Source organism: Anopheles maculipalpis, chromosome X (genome assembly GCF_943734695.1).
Source record: "Anopheles maculipalpis chromosome X, idAnoMacuDA_375_x, whole genome shotgun sequence".
In the NCBI taxonomy this organism is placed as follows: domain Eukaryota; kingdom Metazoa; phylum Arthropoda; class Insecta; order Diptera; family Culicidae; genus Anopheles; species Anopheles maculipalpis.
In genome coordinates this window covers 2,838,350-2,857,915 of record NC_064870.1, presented here as the reverse complement: position 1 = coordinate 2,857,915, position 19,566 = coordinate 2,838,350, and the positions used below count along the sequence as shown (strand labels likewise).

At 41.4% G+C, this 19,566-nt stretch overlaps 5 protein-coding genes across 5 annotated transcripts in view; 2 read left to right on the top strand and 3 right to left on the bottom strand.

Annotated features, from left to right (window-relative positions):
* Positions 1-19,566, top strand: part of LOC126556132 (fasciclin-1) — a 353,811-nt gene that overhangs the window by 170,094 nt on the left and 164,151 nt on the right. The gene's annotated exons all lie outside the window — the stretch shown is intronic.
* Positions 1-19,566, bottom strand: part of LOC126558010 (26S proteasome regulatory subunit 6A-B) — a 309,006-nt gene that overhangs the window by 204,867 nt on the left and 84,573 nt on the right. The window lies entirely within an intron of this gene.
* LOC126557684 (sodium- and chloride-dependent GABA transporter 1-like) lies at positions 2,914-3,278 on the bottom strand (the record flags this gene model as incomplete). The annotated part of the gene is made up of 2 exons (XM_050213582.1): positions 2,914-3,007; positions 3,105-3,278. Coding segments are annotated over 2 exons (264 nt in total), but the record flags the coding sequence as incomplete, so codon positions are not given.
* On the bottom strand, positions 4,393-15,118 carry LOC126557597 (rho guanine nucleotide exchange factor 17). The gene is made up of 5 exons (XM_050213461.1): positions 15,042-15,118; positions 7,535-7,703; positions 6,541-7,449; positions 5,879-6,172; positions 4,393-5,808 (listed from the first exon to the last, which is right to left on the bottom strand). The coding sequence occupies exons 1-5, from the start codon at positions 15,116-15,118 to the stop codon at positions 4,393-4,395; spliced, it is 2,865 nt and encodes a 954-aa protein (XP_050069418.1).
* On the top strand, positions 17,414-17,783 carry LOC126557503 (sodium- and chloride-dependent GABA transporter 1-like; the record flags this gene model as incomplete). Its single annotated transcript, XM_050213339.1, has 2 exons — positions 17,414-17,587; positions 17,684-17,783. Coding segments are annotated over 2 exons (264 nt in total), but the record flags the coding sequence as incomplete, so codon positions are not given.

Sequence of the window (19,566 nt, the reverse complement as noted above, 5' to 3'; positions counted from 1 at the left end):
CCATGAGCCGTATTGACCTCATTTCCGTACAGCACCAATTTCCAATGAACGATGTGGTGACAGCCTTAATTCCCTGATTGTATTTTTTGATTACAGCATCGGCAGATTTCGCCGCCCAAATGTGATAATTAACATAAAAATCATCACCGACACCACATCCTGATCATGTACGTCAGCAGAACTGATGTACCTTTCATAAAAAGAATATTTAAAGTCATACAGGGTATCAATGTCAATCTTTAATTTCCTGGATCCTGGAGTGGCTACCGCATCTGCATTATATGCCGCATATTGCCATGTTGACGGCTTTTCTTTATATCTTTTGAGGAACCTCGAAAGGTTTGGATTGTTGTGTGATCTAAAATCACGAATGACACACAACAAACCGATATTGAATGGAGTTATTTGGTGGAACAATTTGTCATCGGAAGCGCGAGTATAGCTTTGTGTAATAAATGAAGCATCCATAACGCCAATGAACTAGAGCACTTGCGTTTTTAACTGATCTACTGATCTTTAACTTATGTAACTGACCCCCTGAAATTTAACTGATCTTAATTTTGCCATAAATAAATCTTTTCGCATTAATAACGTTGATTTTGTTGCGCTCCATGCCAATCATGTGAGCGCAACATACACAAAAGCAAACACTTTATCCCATAGAGTGAGACAACTCATTTCGAGCACATCTGTTTGTGAACAAGATCCTCATAACGCAGCGTAATTAAAATTTAGGTACAGTTTAATTAAAATGCTATTAAAACTTATTCCTATTTGTTGCCATTTTTCATTTAAGAAAAATGCATGATATTATACGTGGTTCTACTTAATTAAGTTTTTGCTATAACATCTCTAGCTTTGCATTTTTAAGATGCCATTTTTCCTTACACAAAAAAAGAAAGTATTTAAAAAAATTGTGTAATGTAATTTAATTAACACTATACAATTTTTTATTTTCATTTTCATTTGTTATAATTAATATTTTGTTTTTGTTTTGATTTGCTATTTTGCCTAAGGCAGTATAGTGCAATTTCTGATATAATCAAAGCGCGTATTCATTTAAAAGTCGAAAATGTTAACATTGACAACATCACTACTCTAAAATCACGTGACGATCTCGTTAGCATACGCATAGGTACACAGCAAAATCTCGAATGCGATCTGATGCATGGGAACACATTTTTAAAATAAAATTCCCATAAAGTGTATGCTGGTTACGATCAAAGCGTACTCACAAGACGAAAAGCCTCCTTGGCGTGATACAAACAAACACAAACGACACTCTTACGATAATCCTGTGCAACATATGTACTGTCCCGATTGTTTCTATTTTCCCGGGGGTTTGTCAGAGCGAACTTTGCGTACCTTTATTTTTAAAAACATAAGTACTCGTGGTCGTGCAACACTATCAACTCACGTATTTATTGCCTTGCCGAGTAGGGCTGTATAAATAGGAATTAGCGAACGAATACGCGTAAAACAGTAGAGTGCGTTGCTTCTGTCTCCTTCTGCCGGTTGCAATAAGGATTATGTTTTAGTCTGGCAGAAGAGCACCTTCCAGTGAGGGTTGTTTGCAATAAAACAAAAAGAAAACAAAACAACATCACTAAGTCAGAAAGTAACTTAGTTTTGTGCGAATGAGTGCCATCGTAAGATATAGCAAATCCCTTTGAATTGTATTAATTTGCATGAAACGCGGGTGCGGCAATTTATTTTACGGTTATGCGAAGAAATGTGGAAGGAAAAGTATGTTTAAAAATGGAATGTACATACGTATATTTAACTAGGGAATTGAACATCCAATAAGCCGAGCTTTAGTACAACGAGTGTGGGATGGGTTTCTTCTCTCTCTCTCTCTCTATTTACGTTCCCTACCTGCCCTTTCCCACCCTTTCCCTCTTTTTGCCAGAAGGAAAGCTTTAAGCGATTTTTATTAAAAATTTATTTAAAATTACGGCATAAAAGCCATCCGTATCCAGTCCCTCCCTCCACAAGTACAATGTGTGTAGGAGTGCATAATTTTGGCACTGTGAAAAGATTAGAATAATAAAAAAAGGAACAAAAACAAACGAATCACGTGTAAGCAAGTGACGAGAAACGAGATGAAAATAAAATTTAAAAAGAATATATGAAACTTGTGTTGTACGCTTTAAGGAGCAGAAGTGAATGACAAATCAATTTCGCAACGTCCACTCCTTCGGTGGATTGATAATGATAGTTTTCTTTTTACTTAAATTCACACTTTATTTAGGACCATACATCGCAGGAAAAGCAGCGGGTTGTTTGGTAAGCAAGCTCGGATAAGAAACATACGTTTCGTTCGCATTACTCTGCTACAGGCGATGTTCTATCGACCAGAAATGATATATGTCAGCATCCTTAACATGCAGCAATTATTCGCCTTTAATCGTCATTGCGACCGATTTCTGATATTCTTGATCATGAGTGTGTGTGTGTGTGTGTGTGTGTGTGTGTGAAAATTGTGGCGAGTATTCGCGTAGAAAGTCGTGTGTCGTGTTATATGTTACCACCATCATCCACTTCAGGGTGAGTAGTCATTCTAAGCCTACTTTCTGGAATAACTATATAATATATCCGATTGCTAACTTATTTTTAATATTTTTAAACACGCTGTTGCATTTTAATCGTGTGGTTTACTGTAATGGGAGGTGAAGCGTGTGAGGAACTGTACCCCACATTCCAATCTACAAAGTCTTAATTAATATACGTGTTTCGTTTAATTTGAAGCGTGTCGCGCGACACTCACTATTTTTTTTGCGTACATGAAAACGATGTGATGGAAAGCTGGTTGGTTTGGTGGCAACGATTCTTCCACACGTTGCACTCGTTCTGCGCGCACCCGGCACAATATCCCGCACGTAGCAATAGAAAGAAAGGATAGTATGACTCATCCACCTTAGAGTTCCATGCCCTTCTCTGCATCAGCCTGCATTCTCTCCCGAAGCTGGCTTACGCTGTCCTCGATTCGAACGATCAGTCGAATTTTCTGACGAGTTAAAAAAAAGCATCACAAATAAAGGAACTTATTATCCTCTTTTCTCTTCCTTTTCTTCCAAAACAGCGCCTCATTCGGCTCGACTTACATTAGCACGATCGCCAGGGGTGTTTCTCCACAGCCAGATCATGTATCCGGGGATGCACAGCATCGACGACAGTGCGGTAAACCAGCCGAAGGCATGGGCCCAGAACGGGTACGAGTAGCCAAGGTACTTGATCGGTGTCCATTGCACGATGTTGAAGATAAATACGCCCTGCCGAAACGGTATCGAGAAGCAAGAAGGTAAGGCGTGTTAGATAGTTTGCATAAAGCGGCAACACGTGCAGTAACGCCGGTACAGGAAAGTACAAGAAGCACACAGTCACACAACCGCTCATTCATACATTTCCATCCGTCAACGATAGCGATCAGCATTCTGATGGTGGTCTTCACTTATTTTGTTGTATCAGTACCTGAAGAAGTTCAAGTATATATATATATATATATATATATATATATATATATATATATATATATATATATATATATATATATATATATATATATATATATATATATATATATATATATATATATATATATATATATATATTTATTTATTTGTTAACAATACAGCGGATAGCCGTCGTACTCAAATATAAAATATATAAAATAAATAAAAATTATATATTTTAATATCCGACCTGTAGAAGGGTTGTATGAGATCTGCTTAGGGGTATAAGCTCCTATTAGTCGCATACTCAAATTGTTAACATGCAAACATGCACTGTGGTAAGTGTGTTAGTGTCGCTAGTAACTACTTACTTACACCTGCTTTGCAGTCTTCACCGACTGATGAAGTCTTCGATACCTCTCAACCAGAACTAGTGTACCAACAATATACCCCAACATACCCAGACGCTAGCAAGTAAGACGTTAGTATTTGAGATAAGTTCGTTTCCATTTCCAATCACATAACGTTAAACGCAACTTCCGAAACAACGCAACTTGAAGCGCAACTTACGGCGCAAAATAAATGTTCTATCGAAATGCTGGCAGACAACAAGAGTTGCGCTGCAAGTAAAATAACACCAGTGAATTAAAACATTTGCAGTTTCATAAACTACACATTTGATCACATAGTGATGATGTACACAGTTGGATTAGTTGAAAATAAGTGTATTATATGAGATCATGAATAAGCATGGTTAGAAATTAGTAGACGCCAAGCAAACCTAACCAAACTGAATTAGAACACAAACAAGGAACGCAATTAGCATCTACTTCTACTAAGTACTATAAATTTCTGCTCAGTTAGTTTACGGCTGGATGTTAGTTTCGCTAGCGATGAAAGCGGGAACAATTTTCCCTATCTGTTCTCAGCTCCATTTTTTTCACTTCAATCGCTTTTCCCACACAACAACATTTTCCTTTTTGTCGTCTGTTATCACATCCCAGATGTCTGTAACCTCTACGCCAATCGACGTGTTATATACGTGTGATAAATCCGGAAAAGGTCTGTTGTGGAAAGTGTACTGGCATCGCTTAATACAGCCACTACCACCAGTGATGATCAACGTGGAGTTGGGAGCCCAGGTAGAACATTCAGCCGCTTCTTCTTTGCCGGATGTAGTTTCATCTGCCATATCCATCGAATGTTTTGAAGTGTTGTTCGATTCATCCGGCGCGTTTTGATCCCAGAAAGAGACGTCTGGTCTTCTTACACTAAAATCGCAATTCGACATTCTGGTACTGATGTACAGTTTGTCTATCAGTAAGGGGTCAATATCAGTGTCGCTATTTTCTGGTTCCGGCTCTTCTGGTGCTCGCAGTGATGGCAGCGATACAATGACTTTAACATCTGCCAAATGACCGTGGTGCGACACTGCCAATTCGTATGCCGTAATTGGAACGTTGGCTGATTGCGGTAGCGGCAACGATAGCAGCAGCCCAACATTTGTTCCAATCCACAAAAAGTTGTCGATTATCTGCATCGATGTTACTGTTACACATTCTAGATACTTCAATGCCGACGATTTTTCTAAGAGGTGTCCGATCATGAAGTTGTACACACGTGCAATAATATTGATATCCTGCAGATGGACGTGGTGTTTGGCATGGTACAGTGAGATTACGTCACAGTTGCGTCGTGCAATCCACAATCCGTGAATAGAATAGAGTAGCAAGGATATGCGTTGCTTGCGTTTGAAACTGCCACAAGGTGCGAAGAAGAGCTGCTTCACGAAATCACCAGCTTGATTATCGTACACATATAGACGGGTATCAATCGCCATGTAAACGTAGGAATCAACCGCACACATTGCGGAGACGAAACCACAATCGCTCTGTTGTGGGTTCTCCATATCCCAAACATCATTTGCTTTGAGGGAAAATACTAGCAAACGTCCATCGAGCATGCTAACGAACACACGCTTGCCATGGTAGAACAAGCAGCCAGGAATACTTTCGATGCTGATGCTCTTCAATTGCTTATCAATCATGGGATAGGTGGCAGAGTAAACTAGCATGTGGCTATCGGTAATAATCCACACCGTATCCGTCGCCGTATCGCCAACCTGTCCCACTGGCACATACACCATCGAGGTGACTTCCACGTTCGGGAAATCGATGTTTGCACGCATATCGATCCGGTGCGTCTTACGATCGTGGTTATACAGCGAGATCTTGCTGCTATGCGTATCCTGTGAGATAAGCCACAGAACGTGGTGTTGTTTCGACCATGTACGGAACTGCTCGTTCGAGTACGCCGAGGAAGTTGTAGTGGGTACAAAGCAGCAGGCTCCTGTTACCTGTGGCGAAACAAGGTCAAGAACAAAAAATTCTAGTAAAAGGTTGCTCCTACGGGTACAGTTTACTTACACTCCATACACCATCCAGATCGCCTGCTTTAAACGACTCGGAAAATAGTGCCTCGTACGGTGGGCACATCACGCTATGCCACCAACCAATACAGTTCTCTGGACGCAAAGCTAGCTTAGCCATACGTATATTGTAACACCATTCCTTCTTTTCGTCTGCGGTCTTTGCCAACAATAAGTACTTGTTATCCTTACTTAACCGTAGGGATATTAATTTCGGAGCATCCCGCTCTGGTTCAGATGACTGTAATAAAAAAATGGCGTAAATAGAATGTGAGTTTAACACCGCTTGGCTCTATCTCTGCCTAACATGGTGGGTGGATAACTTGTAGTCCTGATGTGTAGATTGCGGCACGTAAAATCATTTTACAGAAATTATATGACACACATATATGAAATTGATAGATATCTGTTGATTAAACGATGAGCTATAGTGCTTTCAGTGAAGCAACTTCTAATATAGTGCTGGGTAAAAACACTGCTCAAACCAAACAATTTTGAAAATGGCTTCGAAAACATAGCAGATCGCTATAAGCTCTGCTTCGCTCTCGAAGGCAATTAAGTGGATTTGAACAAATTGAATTTGACCAACAATCCTTTTATCGTGGTTTGGACTAAGACCTATCGACCCACCTGTTATTATCTGCCCAAAAACTTACTTACATTGGAACAAAGTTCGCCCAAGTCCTCAAGACACATATCCAAAGGTGGCGTCGTATCGTGCTCTTCAAACATACTCATAAAATCTCGCATACCTTCCTCAAGATCCAGTCTGAATTCATCCAGCTGGCCACACACAACATCAAGCTCCTCGAGCGGTGTAACCATTATCAGCTCGCCGATCGCTTTGGTTTGCCGGGAACATACCTTCTGCTCACTGCACTGGGCTTCACTCTTCCTGTCGGGAAGCTCCGCACAGACAAGTCTGTCACTCAGCAGCAAAACGATACAATCTTTCTTAAAATTTTCCCTCAATACGCCACTGTGCAGCAAGTGGCAATTGCCCTGACCATGGGCGAAGGTTGTGAAAGGATCCCACTTCTCTATAGCATGCAGCACCGTCTCAACGGTTTCGTTATTGCCGCTAGCTTCATTCAGCTGTTTTTCCAAGTAATCGACCCGTTTGATGCACCTATCCACCATGACCCGATCTTTATGGGTTTCGGGCGTGTACTTAGCCAGCTCCTTTAACTGCAAAAACAGCTGGGGCATTCGTTGGACCGGCAGTATAAAGTAGTCCTGAAATGTTCGTTGTCCACCAACTGCACGTAGCCTGTCCGTAACATACGACGCAAACCTGGAGTTTCTCTGGCATTCCTCGGTGTAGAGCTGGACCGTCTGTTTGTAGCGCTTGATGAACTTCTTGTACCAGTGCAGCAACACCGGTTGTTCCAGCATAGCCGAGACCATCCAACCGGCAACATTTTCTGTAGGCCAGTCTTCGACACATTTCTCCATCAAACTATTTATGACCTCATGCAGCATGCAGATGTGCTGGTGTACGGCGGAAATCTTTTGCGCTATATCTTCGTCCACGATCGTATGATCCAATGACATTACGGGAAAGATATACTACAAAAAAAAAACACATCAAATTATCTTTTAATAAGCTGAAGTTTGAGGAGTAACCTATTATAGCAGAATGAGGTGAACGTACTTTATCCAGCTTGTGCAGTCCATCAAGATAGTTTTGCTCGTGTGTGACGATCTCAGCGACTATATACCATCGTTTCTGGTCGTCAGGGGACAGGTCCGCCGGCACTGGTGGCAAACAAGCGCGTTTGCTGTTGTTGTTCGATCGGAGTGTCGCCTTGGTTCTAGACAGTCTAGTAGGGGATTGGGAAACACTGGATTGGGGAACACTTGGAAACTTTCTCGACATTTTGATCTACTGGAAAGGACAGAATATATGTATGCCTTCATAGAGTACACATTTCTTTGTGAAGAATATAACGCATTTCACTTACCAGTAGAGCTTCCGCGAAATGCTGAGAATTTTGTTGCTGGTCCTTTCTCGAGATCTAGATAGCCATGTCTTTGTGACGCAGTGGAGCACCCATTCAGTATCGTCTGTTGAGTTTTAAACAGGATGTGAAAGACATTATTTTTCAGTACATTTCAGTACAGTAAAGAGAGAGGGAAAAAATAAAATGAAACTTTGATATTGACCCAAATTTAATGCCAGAGCTGCTGGCAAGCATTATTCGACGGTGAATCTATACGTGTTGGAAGTTACATTCCCACATTTCCTACTCCTACACCAAAAATCATCTTAATTGAATAAAACTAGAAACATTTAACCACAAAACAAACTAAAAAGCTATCCCCCATTAGTTGACAGTTTGCCACGCCAGCTACTGTCAATCACAATTAATATCAGACAGTTACAAATCGAACGCATGTAGAGGAATGCATCTAGCAACCAATTTCACCATGCTTTCAATTTCAGTGTCGTTCTGATGCGCTCCTAACGCTAGTTCATACCTTGCCCATCTCGCCCGTCATTGAGGCAAATCATGTGCAATAGCACCCGAAGGCTTCGTTAGTGTGTTCACTAAATGCTTTTTTGTGCACATAACGAGCAAAAGTCGTAACCTTGAGCCAGTATCAGTGGCACGTTTGATCGCGAAGAAAGTAAAGAGCAAGCACTTGGTACATTTGAAGTTCTAAAGATGACGTGTACCAACAAGAATCCAACCGACATGCAAAGCAACCTCTTAACACTGCATAGAGGCGTTTTTATCACATCAGTTTCTTCAAATGGGACTCGAGTGCATGTTTAGCCGGAACTTTAGAAGGATTTGATTGAAAATCCGGAACCGAAAGTTTGCACAGTGGAGAAACATTAAAAAAAAAAACAATGGAATGTGATGAGCACATAGTTTCAAGCCAGTTTAGCCCTAGCAAAGGCTTAGCGCGACTATTTTTCATCCTAGTTTCACTTCACTATCAGCAATACATTTAGCACAGCACAATCTTTTTACCATATAAAAATAATTACCAATAATATACCTGCACTTATAATCGGTGTCTTTCCGATGGCTTTCGAGAATGTACTGATCCGACGTGGGGTTCGCTTTCGGCGGATGACGTTTCTATCGCTAGTTACCGTAGCAACTGGAGGTAGAGATGCCGTTAGATGGATGGCTCCTAGATCTTGTGACACTATTATTATGTGACTCTTTTCTCTTATAAATATATCTATATCTCTAATTATCTTTGAGTTAAATTAAACAATATATCTATGTTCCTTGTTCCTTGCTGTGTAGTTTTTGGAGAAAAAAAAAACCATCCCAAAAGAGCAAGCACTTGGTACTTTTGAAGTTCTAAAGATGACGTGTACCAACAAGAATCCAACCGACATGCAAAGCAACCTCTTAACACTGCATAGAGGCGTTTTTATCCAATCAGTTTCACCAAATGGGACTCGAGTGCATGTTTAGCCGGAACTTTAGATGGATTTGATTGAAAATCCGGAACCGAAAGTTTGCACAGTGGAGAAACATTAAAAAAAACAATGGAACGTGATGAGCACATAGTTTCAAGCCAGTTTAGCCCCAGCAAAGGCTTAGCGCGACTATTTTTCGTCCTAGTTTCACTTCACTATCAGCAATACATTTAGCACAGCACAATCTTTTTACCATATAAAAATAATTACCAATAATATACCTGCACTTATAATGGGTGTCTTTCCGATGGCTTTCGAGAATGTACTGATCCGACGTGGGGTTCGCTTTCGGCGGATGACGTTTCTATCGCTAGTTACCGTAGCAACTGCAAGTAGAGATGCCGTTAGATGGATGGCTCCTAGATCTTGTGACACTATTATTATGTGACTCTTTTCTCTTATAAATATATCTATATCTCTAATTATCTTTGAGTTAAATTAAACAATATATCTATGTTCCTTGTTCCTTGCTGTGTAGTTTTTGGAGAAAAAAAATCATCCCAAAAGAGCAAGCACTTGGTACTTTTGAAGTTCTAAAGATGACGTGTACCAACAAGAATCCAACCGACATGCAAAGCAACCTCTTAACACTGCATAGAGGCGTTTTTATCCAATCAGTTTCACCAAATGGGACTCGAGTGCATGTTTAGCCGGAACTTTAGATGGATTTGATTGAAAATCCGGAACCGAAAGTTTGCACAGTGGAGAAACATTAAAAAAAACAATGGAACGTGATGAGCACAATGTTTCAAGCCAGTTTAGCCCCAGCAAAGGCTTAGCGCGACTATTTTTCATCCTAGTTTCACTTCACTATCAGCAATACATTTAGCACAGCACAATCTTTTTACCATATAAAAATAATTACCAATAATATACCTGCACTTATAATGGGTGTCTTTCCGATGGCTTTCGAGAATGTACTGATCCGACGTGGGGTTCGCTTTCGGCGGATGACGTTTCTATCGCTAGTTACCGTAGCAACTGCAAGTAGAGATGCCGTTAGATGGATGGCTCCTAGATCTTGTGACACTATTATTATGTGACTCTTTTCTCTTATAAATATATCTATATCTCTAATTATCTTTGAGTTAAATTAAACAATATATCTATGTTCCTTGTTCCTTGCTGTGTAGTTTTTGGAGAAAAAAAAATCATCCCAAAAGAGCAAGCACTTGGTACTTTTGAAGTTCTAAAGATGACGTGTACCAACAAGAATCCAACCGACATGCAAAGCAACCTCTTAACACTGCATAGAGGCGTTTTTATCCAATCAGTTTCACCAAATGGGACTCGAGTGCATGTTTAGCCGGAACTTTAGATGGATTTGATTGAAAATCCGGAACCGAAAGTTAGCACAGTGGAGAAACATTAAAAAAACAATGGAATGTGATGAGCACATAGTTTCAAGCCAGTTTAGCCCTAGCAAAGGCTTAGCGCGACTATTTTTCATCCTAGTTTCACTTCACTATCAGCAATACATTAAGCACTGCACAATCTTTTTACCATATAAAAATAATTACCAATAATATACCTGCACTTATAATGGGTGTCTTTCCGATGGCTTTCGAGAATGTACTGATCCGACGTGGGGTTCGCTTTCGGCGGATGACGTTTCTATCGCTAGTTACCGTAGCAACTGGAGGTAGAGATGCCGTTAGATGGATGGCTCCTAGATCTTGTGACACTATTATTATGTGACTCTTTTCTCTTATAAATATATCTATATCTCTAATTATCTTTGAGTTAAATTAAACAATATATCTATGTTCCTTGTTCCTTGCTGTGTAGTTTTTGGAGAAAAAAAAATCATCCCAAAAGAGCAAGCACTTGGTACTTTTGAAGTTCTAAAGATGACGTGTACCAACAAGAATCCAACCGACATGCAAAGCAACCTCTTAACACTGCATAGAGGCGTTTTTATCCAATCAGTTTCTTCGAATGGGACTCGAGTGCATGTTTAGCCGGAACTTTAGAAGGATTTGATTGAAAATCCGGAACCGAAAGTTAGCACAGTGGAGAAACATTAAAAAAACAATGGAATGTGATGAGCACATAGTTTCAAGCCAGTTTAGCCCTAGCAAAGGCTTAGCGCGACTATTTTTCATCCTAGTTTCACTTCACTATCAGCAATACATTAAGCACTGCACAATCTTTTTACCATATAAAAATAATTACCAATAATATACCTGCACTTATAATGGGTGTCTTTCCGATGACTTTCGAGAATGTACTGATCCGACGTGGGGTTCGCTTTCGGCGGATGACGTTTCTATCGCTAGTTACCGTAGCAACTGCAGGTAGAGATGCCGTTAGATGGATGGCTCCTAGATCTTGTGACACTATTATTATGTGACTCTTTTCTCTTATAAATATATCTATATCTCTAATTATCTTTGAATTAAATTAAACAATATATCTATGTTCCTTGTTCCTTGCTGTGTAATTTTTGGAGAGAAAAAAAACCATCCCAAAAGAGCCAGCACTTGGTACTTTTGAAGTTCTAAAGATGACGTGTACCAACAAGAATCCAACCGACATGCAAAGCAACCTCTTAACACTGCATAGAGGCGTTTTTATCCAATCAGTTTCACCAAATGGGACTCGAGTGCATGTTTAGCCGGAACTTTAGATAGATTTGATTTAAAATCCGGAACCGAAAGTTTGCACAGTGGAGAAACATTAACAAAAATTCTATAGCTGGTCCAAGTTGCCGAGCTAATGAATTACACAATATCGTAACGCAATAAACACACAAACAAAGTTGCTTAAAATGGAACATTATGTTTCAGTCGAAAAACACTCCTATCTAACTACCCCAACTGGTACAAACACAACAGCTTATCATAATATTGCAAACATAAAATTTTTGATCAGAAATTCTTACTCTTTTTTTACTACATCAGATTTTGCACGCTTCTTTCTAGCACTACTGGTGGGATACAAGTCCTCGCTGGAACCATACACAGAGTAGTACACGACTAGAATCAGTATCACAAACAGCAAGCTCATTTTAATCATATGAAAATTTAAAAAAATTTTACAAATCAAATGGTTTGTGTTCTAATTTAACTCATACTAGTGTGCAAGGCTGACGATCAAGAACTAGCTAGTGTAACTAGCTTCTTCGACGGTTGATGAAACAATGATGTATTACCATTGCACCTACAATCGAGCAAACCTTCGTTGACTCCAATACGTCCAAGGACATTCGGGAGGAGCCGAATCAGGATTTAGCTTGGCGTAAGATCGGCAAGAGAGAACAGTTGAATAGGCGAGAAGGATAAACAAAGGATACGGGAATGTTCAACGCAAAAATTCGAAATGTACTTCAGCGGGGGAAAAAGAAACAACACAAGAACGGCCCTGTATCTCTTGGTATCAGGTAAATCCTCGCCATATACGAACGCAATACTTCCTGGATGGAATGTGGGAGTGCTTTAGACCAATTTAGATAGAAATTTTCGTTTCGTGCGCTCTCACCATTGTACTTTAACAAAGTATGTGTCCCCCTACGCCAGAAATCCTGTGTGACTGCTGTATTTGTGACCCCTTACTGCTTCACCTATGAGTTGAAATAAAAAAAAAAGATAATCGTACAACAGTAATACATGCCTAATACATCATGTACGACTAGCGCATTTATGGAGGGTGAAATATTTAACATTATAGAAGAAGCATTTGTCATCTCGTACCATATGACCCTAGGTGTCAATGGACAGCAAAAACCGGAAACGATTACATTTCATCAACATCACTGAGGGGTGCATCAATTGACTCACTTGTCGTACCGTTTGGGCAGATCGTTCCGTCGAGCATTTCGAATCAAATTGCTTCCGTTTTTTTAACCAAAAACTCTTTCTATTATGGTTCATAAGAGAAACGTATAATTTCTAAGAATAATTGTGCCCTAAACAATTCATTACCATCTGTATTACAATGTCAGTAAATTAACTTTCTCTTGCCCAGGTAGGTACCGCAGGAACCTTCGACATCTTGATGAAATCCTCTGGCAATCGTGCTCAGCTTCGGTTTCCAAATCTTTCATGTGATTTTGCATTTTGATCGCGTATTTACCGAAAACCAAGCGTTACAACGAGCACAATTCCTATCTATCACACTTGCAGGTGTCTTCACATCTACTAATTTCTTCAAAATTGCTCCAGGTCGTTTAGCGCGTGGCAAACTTTTGATGGCCGATAGAGTTCCTTCCAACTCTGCACCATTGATTGATGAAATGTTCTGACGCGTTTATCACCGTAAAACATGTTGGTTCATTGCGCACCGTTTAATCTACCTGAGCACTTCTCCGTCGCCTGCATAACACTGCACGTAACCACTGCCATCGCTACACGATCTTCCAGTACTGCCGCACGTTCGAGCGTGAACCAAAAACTGGACCCGATCGACTATCTGATCATTACGCTAGATGGTCAACAAATGCCTTAGCTACAACCGTACCGATGGATGCACTCGACGCGACTGAAAGGGTCCCCTAATGCTCGGTTACGATTTCAGCACATCCATTTCACAATATTCTTGTATGAGAGCACTGAGCTCTTGATTTCCAACCTCTTGACCCCCTCTGCCCTTGACTGCATACGAACCATTAAGCTGTGTACATTAGACATCCCCAATTCACGCACACACACATGCCTACTTTACTAGCGTGATGACTCTGTCCGATCATCCCATATCGTACAGAGATTTCAAATTGTCTCCTACATCCAGGGGACCTACCGCACATCGGTACCGTAGCACCGATTTGCATAAGCCAAGCACGCAAAACTGTTAACTACAAATACCACAATTCTTGCACTCCACCGACTGAGCGCATAGTAAGCGTATCTTCGCGGCGGTCTAGTACCTCCTTCCCCTTTGCTGTGCCCGCAATCCGGCCCGAGTACCTCCGCAATCATGATGATTGTAATGGTTTGTGTACCACTTGGGTGCATCCTTCAGTCGTTGAGCGAAATAGTTGCCACGAACGCTGGAAATAAATACAGTTGCAGTTCTAAATTGCATTTAGAAAAATAACTTAAACTGGAATGCTCAGAGGATCACGCATGAGGAAATTAAAAGTCTCCGTTCTTGAGAGAGTCTCACCGACTTGCTGTATCCATTGGCTCCACATCGGGGGCAAATGTTGGGCGGTACTTGTCACACACGCATGAATAATGCGCGAACAGCACCAATTGGACGTTTCCTGCTTAGTGGCGGTATATTTTTGCTCCTCTTTAATATTCTTAAACTTCAAAACACACAACCTCATACGAATATCTCACATCAGATGATCCACATACTCTCATTAGCGTACCAGTACGATACATAGTCATAGACGCAGAAGAGTAAAATAAAGAGCTCTCCTATTGATAATGTTCTTCTACTAAATGCATCATCGATATAAAAAAACAAGTAAATATTTAAATTTCTTATACTGATCAGTTTAGGGGCCGATATTGAGGGTGAAGGCGACATCGGTGCAGATCTTCATACGGCAGGACCCTAAACTCAAATCCCATTCGGATCGTTTCCGCGTAATGAGGATGGACTGTCCAACTACGTAGTATCAATAATTCTAGTAATCCTTTCGATGACCGCAGTGACGTAGCAGATCATTATGCCAACAAAGAAGTGTCTTCTTCTTCACGATCTGTTCCATTAGCTAAAAAAAAGTGGCAAAATTCACTACATTTTTATATCAATTTCGAATACTAACCGTTTAATGCTGGCTGTTGATGATAGTAGAAGCTTACCATTAACAGCTGCCAGTGTTCCTACGGGCATCGTAGCCATCGTGCAGTCTATCATTTTTTTTTCTTGTTGCCCATTAAATTTGTGACAGGTAGAGGAAACAAACCGTTGCTAAATAGGAAGTGTCCAATTGGCCATTTTCGTGCGTTTATTTATGCATCATGGTTGTCCGGTGGACACACATGATTGATGGATGCGTTTTGTGTGCCCCGCTCGAAGCATTTGAGAGACCGCTGAAAGAGAAATGTGCGGTTGTGTGCAAGTAGAAATAAATTTAAAGCGGATCTAGCGATTTAGTTTACTAGCTTTGTTTATGTTCCATTTCCTCCACACCAGGGACGCTATAACTGCAGCGATCTCATACTATAACGATACGGATACGGTACTATTGTGATGCCGGTACTAAACCAATACTAACCAAGCGTGGTCTTGGAGATTTTTTCAACATATACTTGTGTATGGTTGTGTCCCGGTACTTCCGGTGTATGGGATGATTTATGCAATGCCACGAGTACTGTTGTGACAAACATTCTACGTTTCCTGTAACGATCTTAACGCCATCCACACACCACAGCACATTCCATAAAAACCGGCACATCACTACAAATGAAACGAAACCATTATTGAGGCAAATAATGTTTAGGAGTGATTACTGACCCTGTTGGATGTGAAGTTATTCGTGATCTCCGGGTGGGGGGAAGATACATTGTAGAGCAGGACTGGCAGGTGTGGCATCAGCCCGTGTGACGAGCGGGCGCGATTATTGTTTTACAGGCCGATCTTTTCGGTCAGTTGATGTAAATGACTCGTACGGTGAGGATGTCCGGCAAGTACCTGTAGTCAAGATTTGGATCAGAAATTCAGTTCAGTGATTGTGTGTAGCTGTGTGTAAAAGAATGGAAAGGACATTCGGAGTTATATGGAAGGACAATCTTGTAACAGCAGGTGAAGCAACATTCTAGTGAAGAGCAAAATGATTGTTTATACAAATTCATGATAGATCGCTGAAGAACTAAGTGCCAATGACCAGACTAAAACGATATGAATCATCAGCTAGCCTACAGTTGCACTCCTTCGAGAGCCGTTCCACAACGTAAAGTGGTGACAGAGGTAGAGCTAATCCTCTGGTGAATGTTAGACGAACTGAACCATTTATCCTCATGTGAAGTAGGCAGTGAGTAACAGTTGTGATTCAGTTATACCATTCTAATGCGTCCATAGAACGCGTACATACTGTGGCGCTTTAAATCTTGTCGGAAACATCTCGTATATTCTTACAATTTAAATATAAAACAGCACCAACTTGTCACCAAACAAAGAAACAACTACAACGCAAATCTTTATCATGGACAGCTTCCGGGAAGCGCATAGAATCCAAAACAAAAGGCATTCCAGTCCCATTTAGTGCAACCGAACGCCTCCACACCGCGCTTGCAGCATCAGTTGAAGGGGGTTGTTTACATGCCCGCTTGATCCTTGACGCGGTACGCGCCATCTGTACCATCGTTGGAGCTCCATAAGTACCAGGATATTGTTGTGTACTTTCTTCGCGATCTAAAGAACTCCTCCCCATCGATAGTGGCTCAAGGTTACGGCTATTGCTCGTTATCTGCACACAAAAAAAAACAACATTTTGTGAACACACTAACGAAGCCTTCGGGTGCTTTTGCAAATGATTTGCCTCAATGGCAGGCGAGATGGGCAAAGGATGAACTACAGAGACTGGACAATTCAAGAGCATTGCTTACGATGCATCAGGATGACACTGAAATTGATAGCATGGTGAAATTAGATGCTGGATGCACTCTTCATATGCGTTCGATTTGTAACTGTCTGATTTTCATTGTGATTGACAATAATTTTCGTGGCCGGCCAGCTGTCGTTCTGTGAGAGGTTTTTGGTGGATTTTTTTTATTGCTCTATTCGATTATAAGGATTTTGACAAGGATATGCTCGAAATGTGGCGACAAAAATAATTTAATTAGTCCTCTTACGGCTCAAAAATAAGATAATATGACGCTTAATTAAAATACGTCGTAACACAAATTTTGAATTTACACACTTCTGTAGACAAGATGGCCAAAGATAACAATGTGGTCTGCAGCTTTGTTAAGTATTAACCTTAAATTGATGTTTAATATTTTCTAACTTATACTTACAGATTTTAGAAGCGCGGAAAAGTATGAAGATGCAGGTTCCCATTGGATGGTTGCGTATGAATGTGTGATTGTGTGACTGTGTGCTTCTTGTAGTTTCCTGTACCGGCGTTACTGCACGTGTTGCCGCTTTATGCAAACTATCTAACACGCCTTACCTTCTTGCTTCTCGATACCGTTTCGGCAGGGCGTATTTATCTTCAACATCGTGCAATGGACACCGATCAAGTACCTTGGCTACTCGTACCCGTTCTGGGCCCATGCCTTCGGCTGGTTTACCGCACTGTCGTCGATGCTGTGCATCCCCGGATACATGATCTGGCTGTGGAGAAACACCCCTGGCGATCGTGCTAATGTAAGTCGAGCCGAATGGGGCGCTGTTTTGGAAGAAAAGGAAGAGAAAAGAGGATAATAAGTTCCTTTATTTGTGATGCTTTTTTTAACTCGTCAGAAAATTCGACTGATCGTTCGAATCGAGGACAGCGTAAGCCAGCTTCGGGAGAGAATGCAGGCTGATGCAGAGAAGGGCATGGAGCTGTAGAAAGGGACGTCCTCACTGCTCTAATACTTCCATCGTACCGGATACGCAGCTCAAGTGCTCGACGGCAAGCACTGTACAACTTTTCCAAATTTTCCACATCTAAAATTAATAATCTATTAAAAAAAAGGAATTATTTGTGCTTTTCAATTTAATTGCTCCCTTTAAGTGTTGATTTTTTTTTACATCCAATCAAATGCAAGTAATCCGGTTCGAATTCTAGCTCGATCGCTTTGGAAATTTTATGTACGTTTTATCCGAAATGTAGATAACCTCTGATCTGATTATCATATAACAAACAAAAACCCGTAGCTGGTTTAAACGCTCGATAAAGCGAAACATATCCTGCCGACATAACGTACCGTCTGATTTCTGGGTCTTATCACCGACTCTGCTAGCCTGCGTAATCAATGGCAGGTGTGGGTGGGCCCAGTTATGGTAGGTCGTTTCGCGCGACGGTGATCGTTTACAAGCAAGCCAACACAAGCAGCCGGAAGGGTTACAGGAGACTCTGGAGAACGAACAAAATGTACAACAACGGTGTCCAAATGTTGCATCGTCTTGTCTAGCGGCGTAACCAATGCCGTGGTACAAACATGCTACAAGCATGTGCTCATTGAACGAGGAAACAGTTCGCGCTATAACCAAAACGTCGGAACCGACTCTGCACGCCGCCGTAATCGTCAGGTCTATATGACGAGCAGGTTGCGATGTAGCGCTAACACAAACTTCAAGCGGAGTAGCTGTATGCATAAAGCTTCCTCCGTTTGCGTAAAACTCCGCGACAGCGTAGGGCGAAAATCACACTCCGCCACAGCGTTTTGTCTGCCTGCGTGTGGGTGTGTGTGTGTCCGTGGATGGATATCGCTGTGTGGAAGGGAATCCACACTTCGTACTACCAACACCAGTTCCAACGGTGCACGTGCGCGTGAGCGCAAAGGTTTCAGCCAGTTACGCCGCGGCACTGATGTGATTAACATGTGCGGGAACCGTAAGGTGTACCGCATTAAACCCAAGAAACCAACGGGGAACCCATCTATCACTACCTTCGACCCATCAACCGTTCAACCTGTTGTGAGTGTGACAGTCCTAGTGGCATAGTGTTTTACGGAAGCAACAGCACCCCAGGCACAAGTGAGCACATTGTTGTGATCCTCAGCACAGAGGTTGGCGAGAGTCGAGTGTGTTATCTTCAACGATTTTACCGGTGACTATCCCGAGTGAACGTTGTTGGCAGTGTAAATACGTAGGTCCGTAAACAAAAGCAAAAGGTTCCGTCAGCTCATGACTCATGGGCAGACCTGACCACCTGCTGCAAGGATATGGCCAAAACTTTCCATAATAGGGATCTATACTGTTGATAAGGAAGCCAATGAATAGTTTATAGGGGAAAGAATTTCTCGGCGTAAATTTCTCACAAAAAAAAAAAGAAATTTTTGCAAGAAGAGTTAACGCTTTTAAGGGCAAAATAAAGCATGAAGATCATGAAGCTGAAGCTCATCCCATGTGCCGTGAAACTTTTTTTTAGATATTTAGAAGTGCAGAGGAGCCCTCGACGGTGTTTGGGCCACCCGTTCGAGGACACACGGTTTCCAATCATCAACAGCAGGTTCTGTTGCGCAAGCCAGCCGAATGACTTCAAATGGTGCGCGCTCCACACGCAAGACGGTCGTCGGCACACCGGTTCTCCTTGCGAGTCACCGGTTTTCGCGCCATAAGTGGACAACGACCGATGGCGACCTGCCCGTAGTACAAGTCCGCGACCTACCGAAGATGGCTGTGTGCCAATCATGATA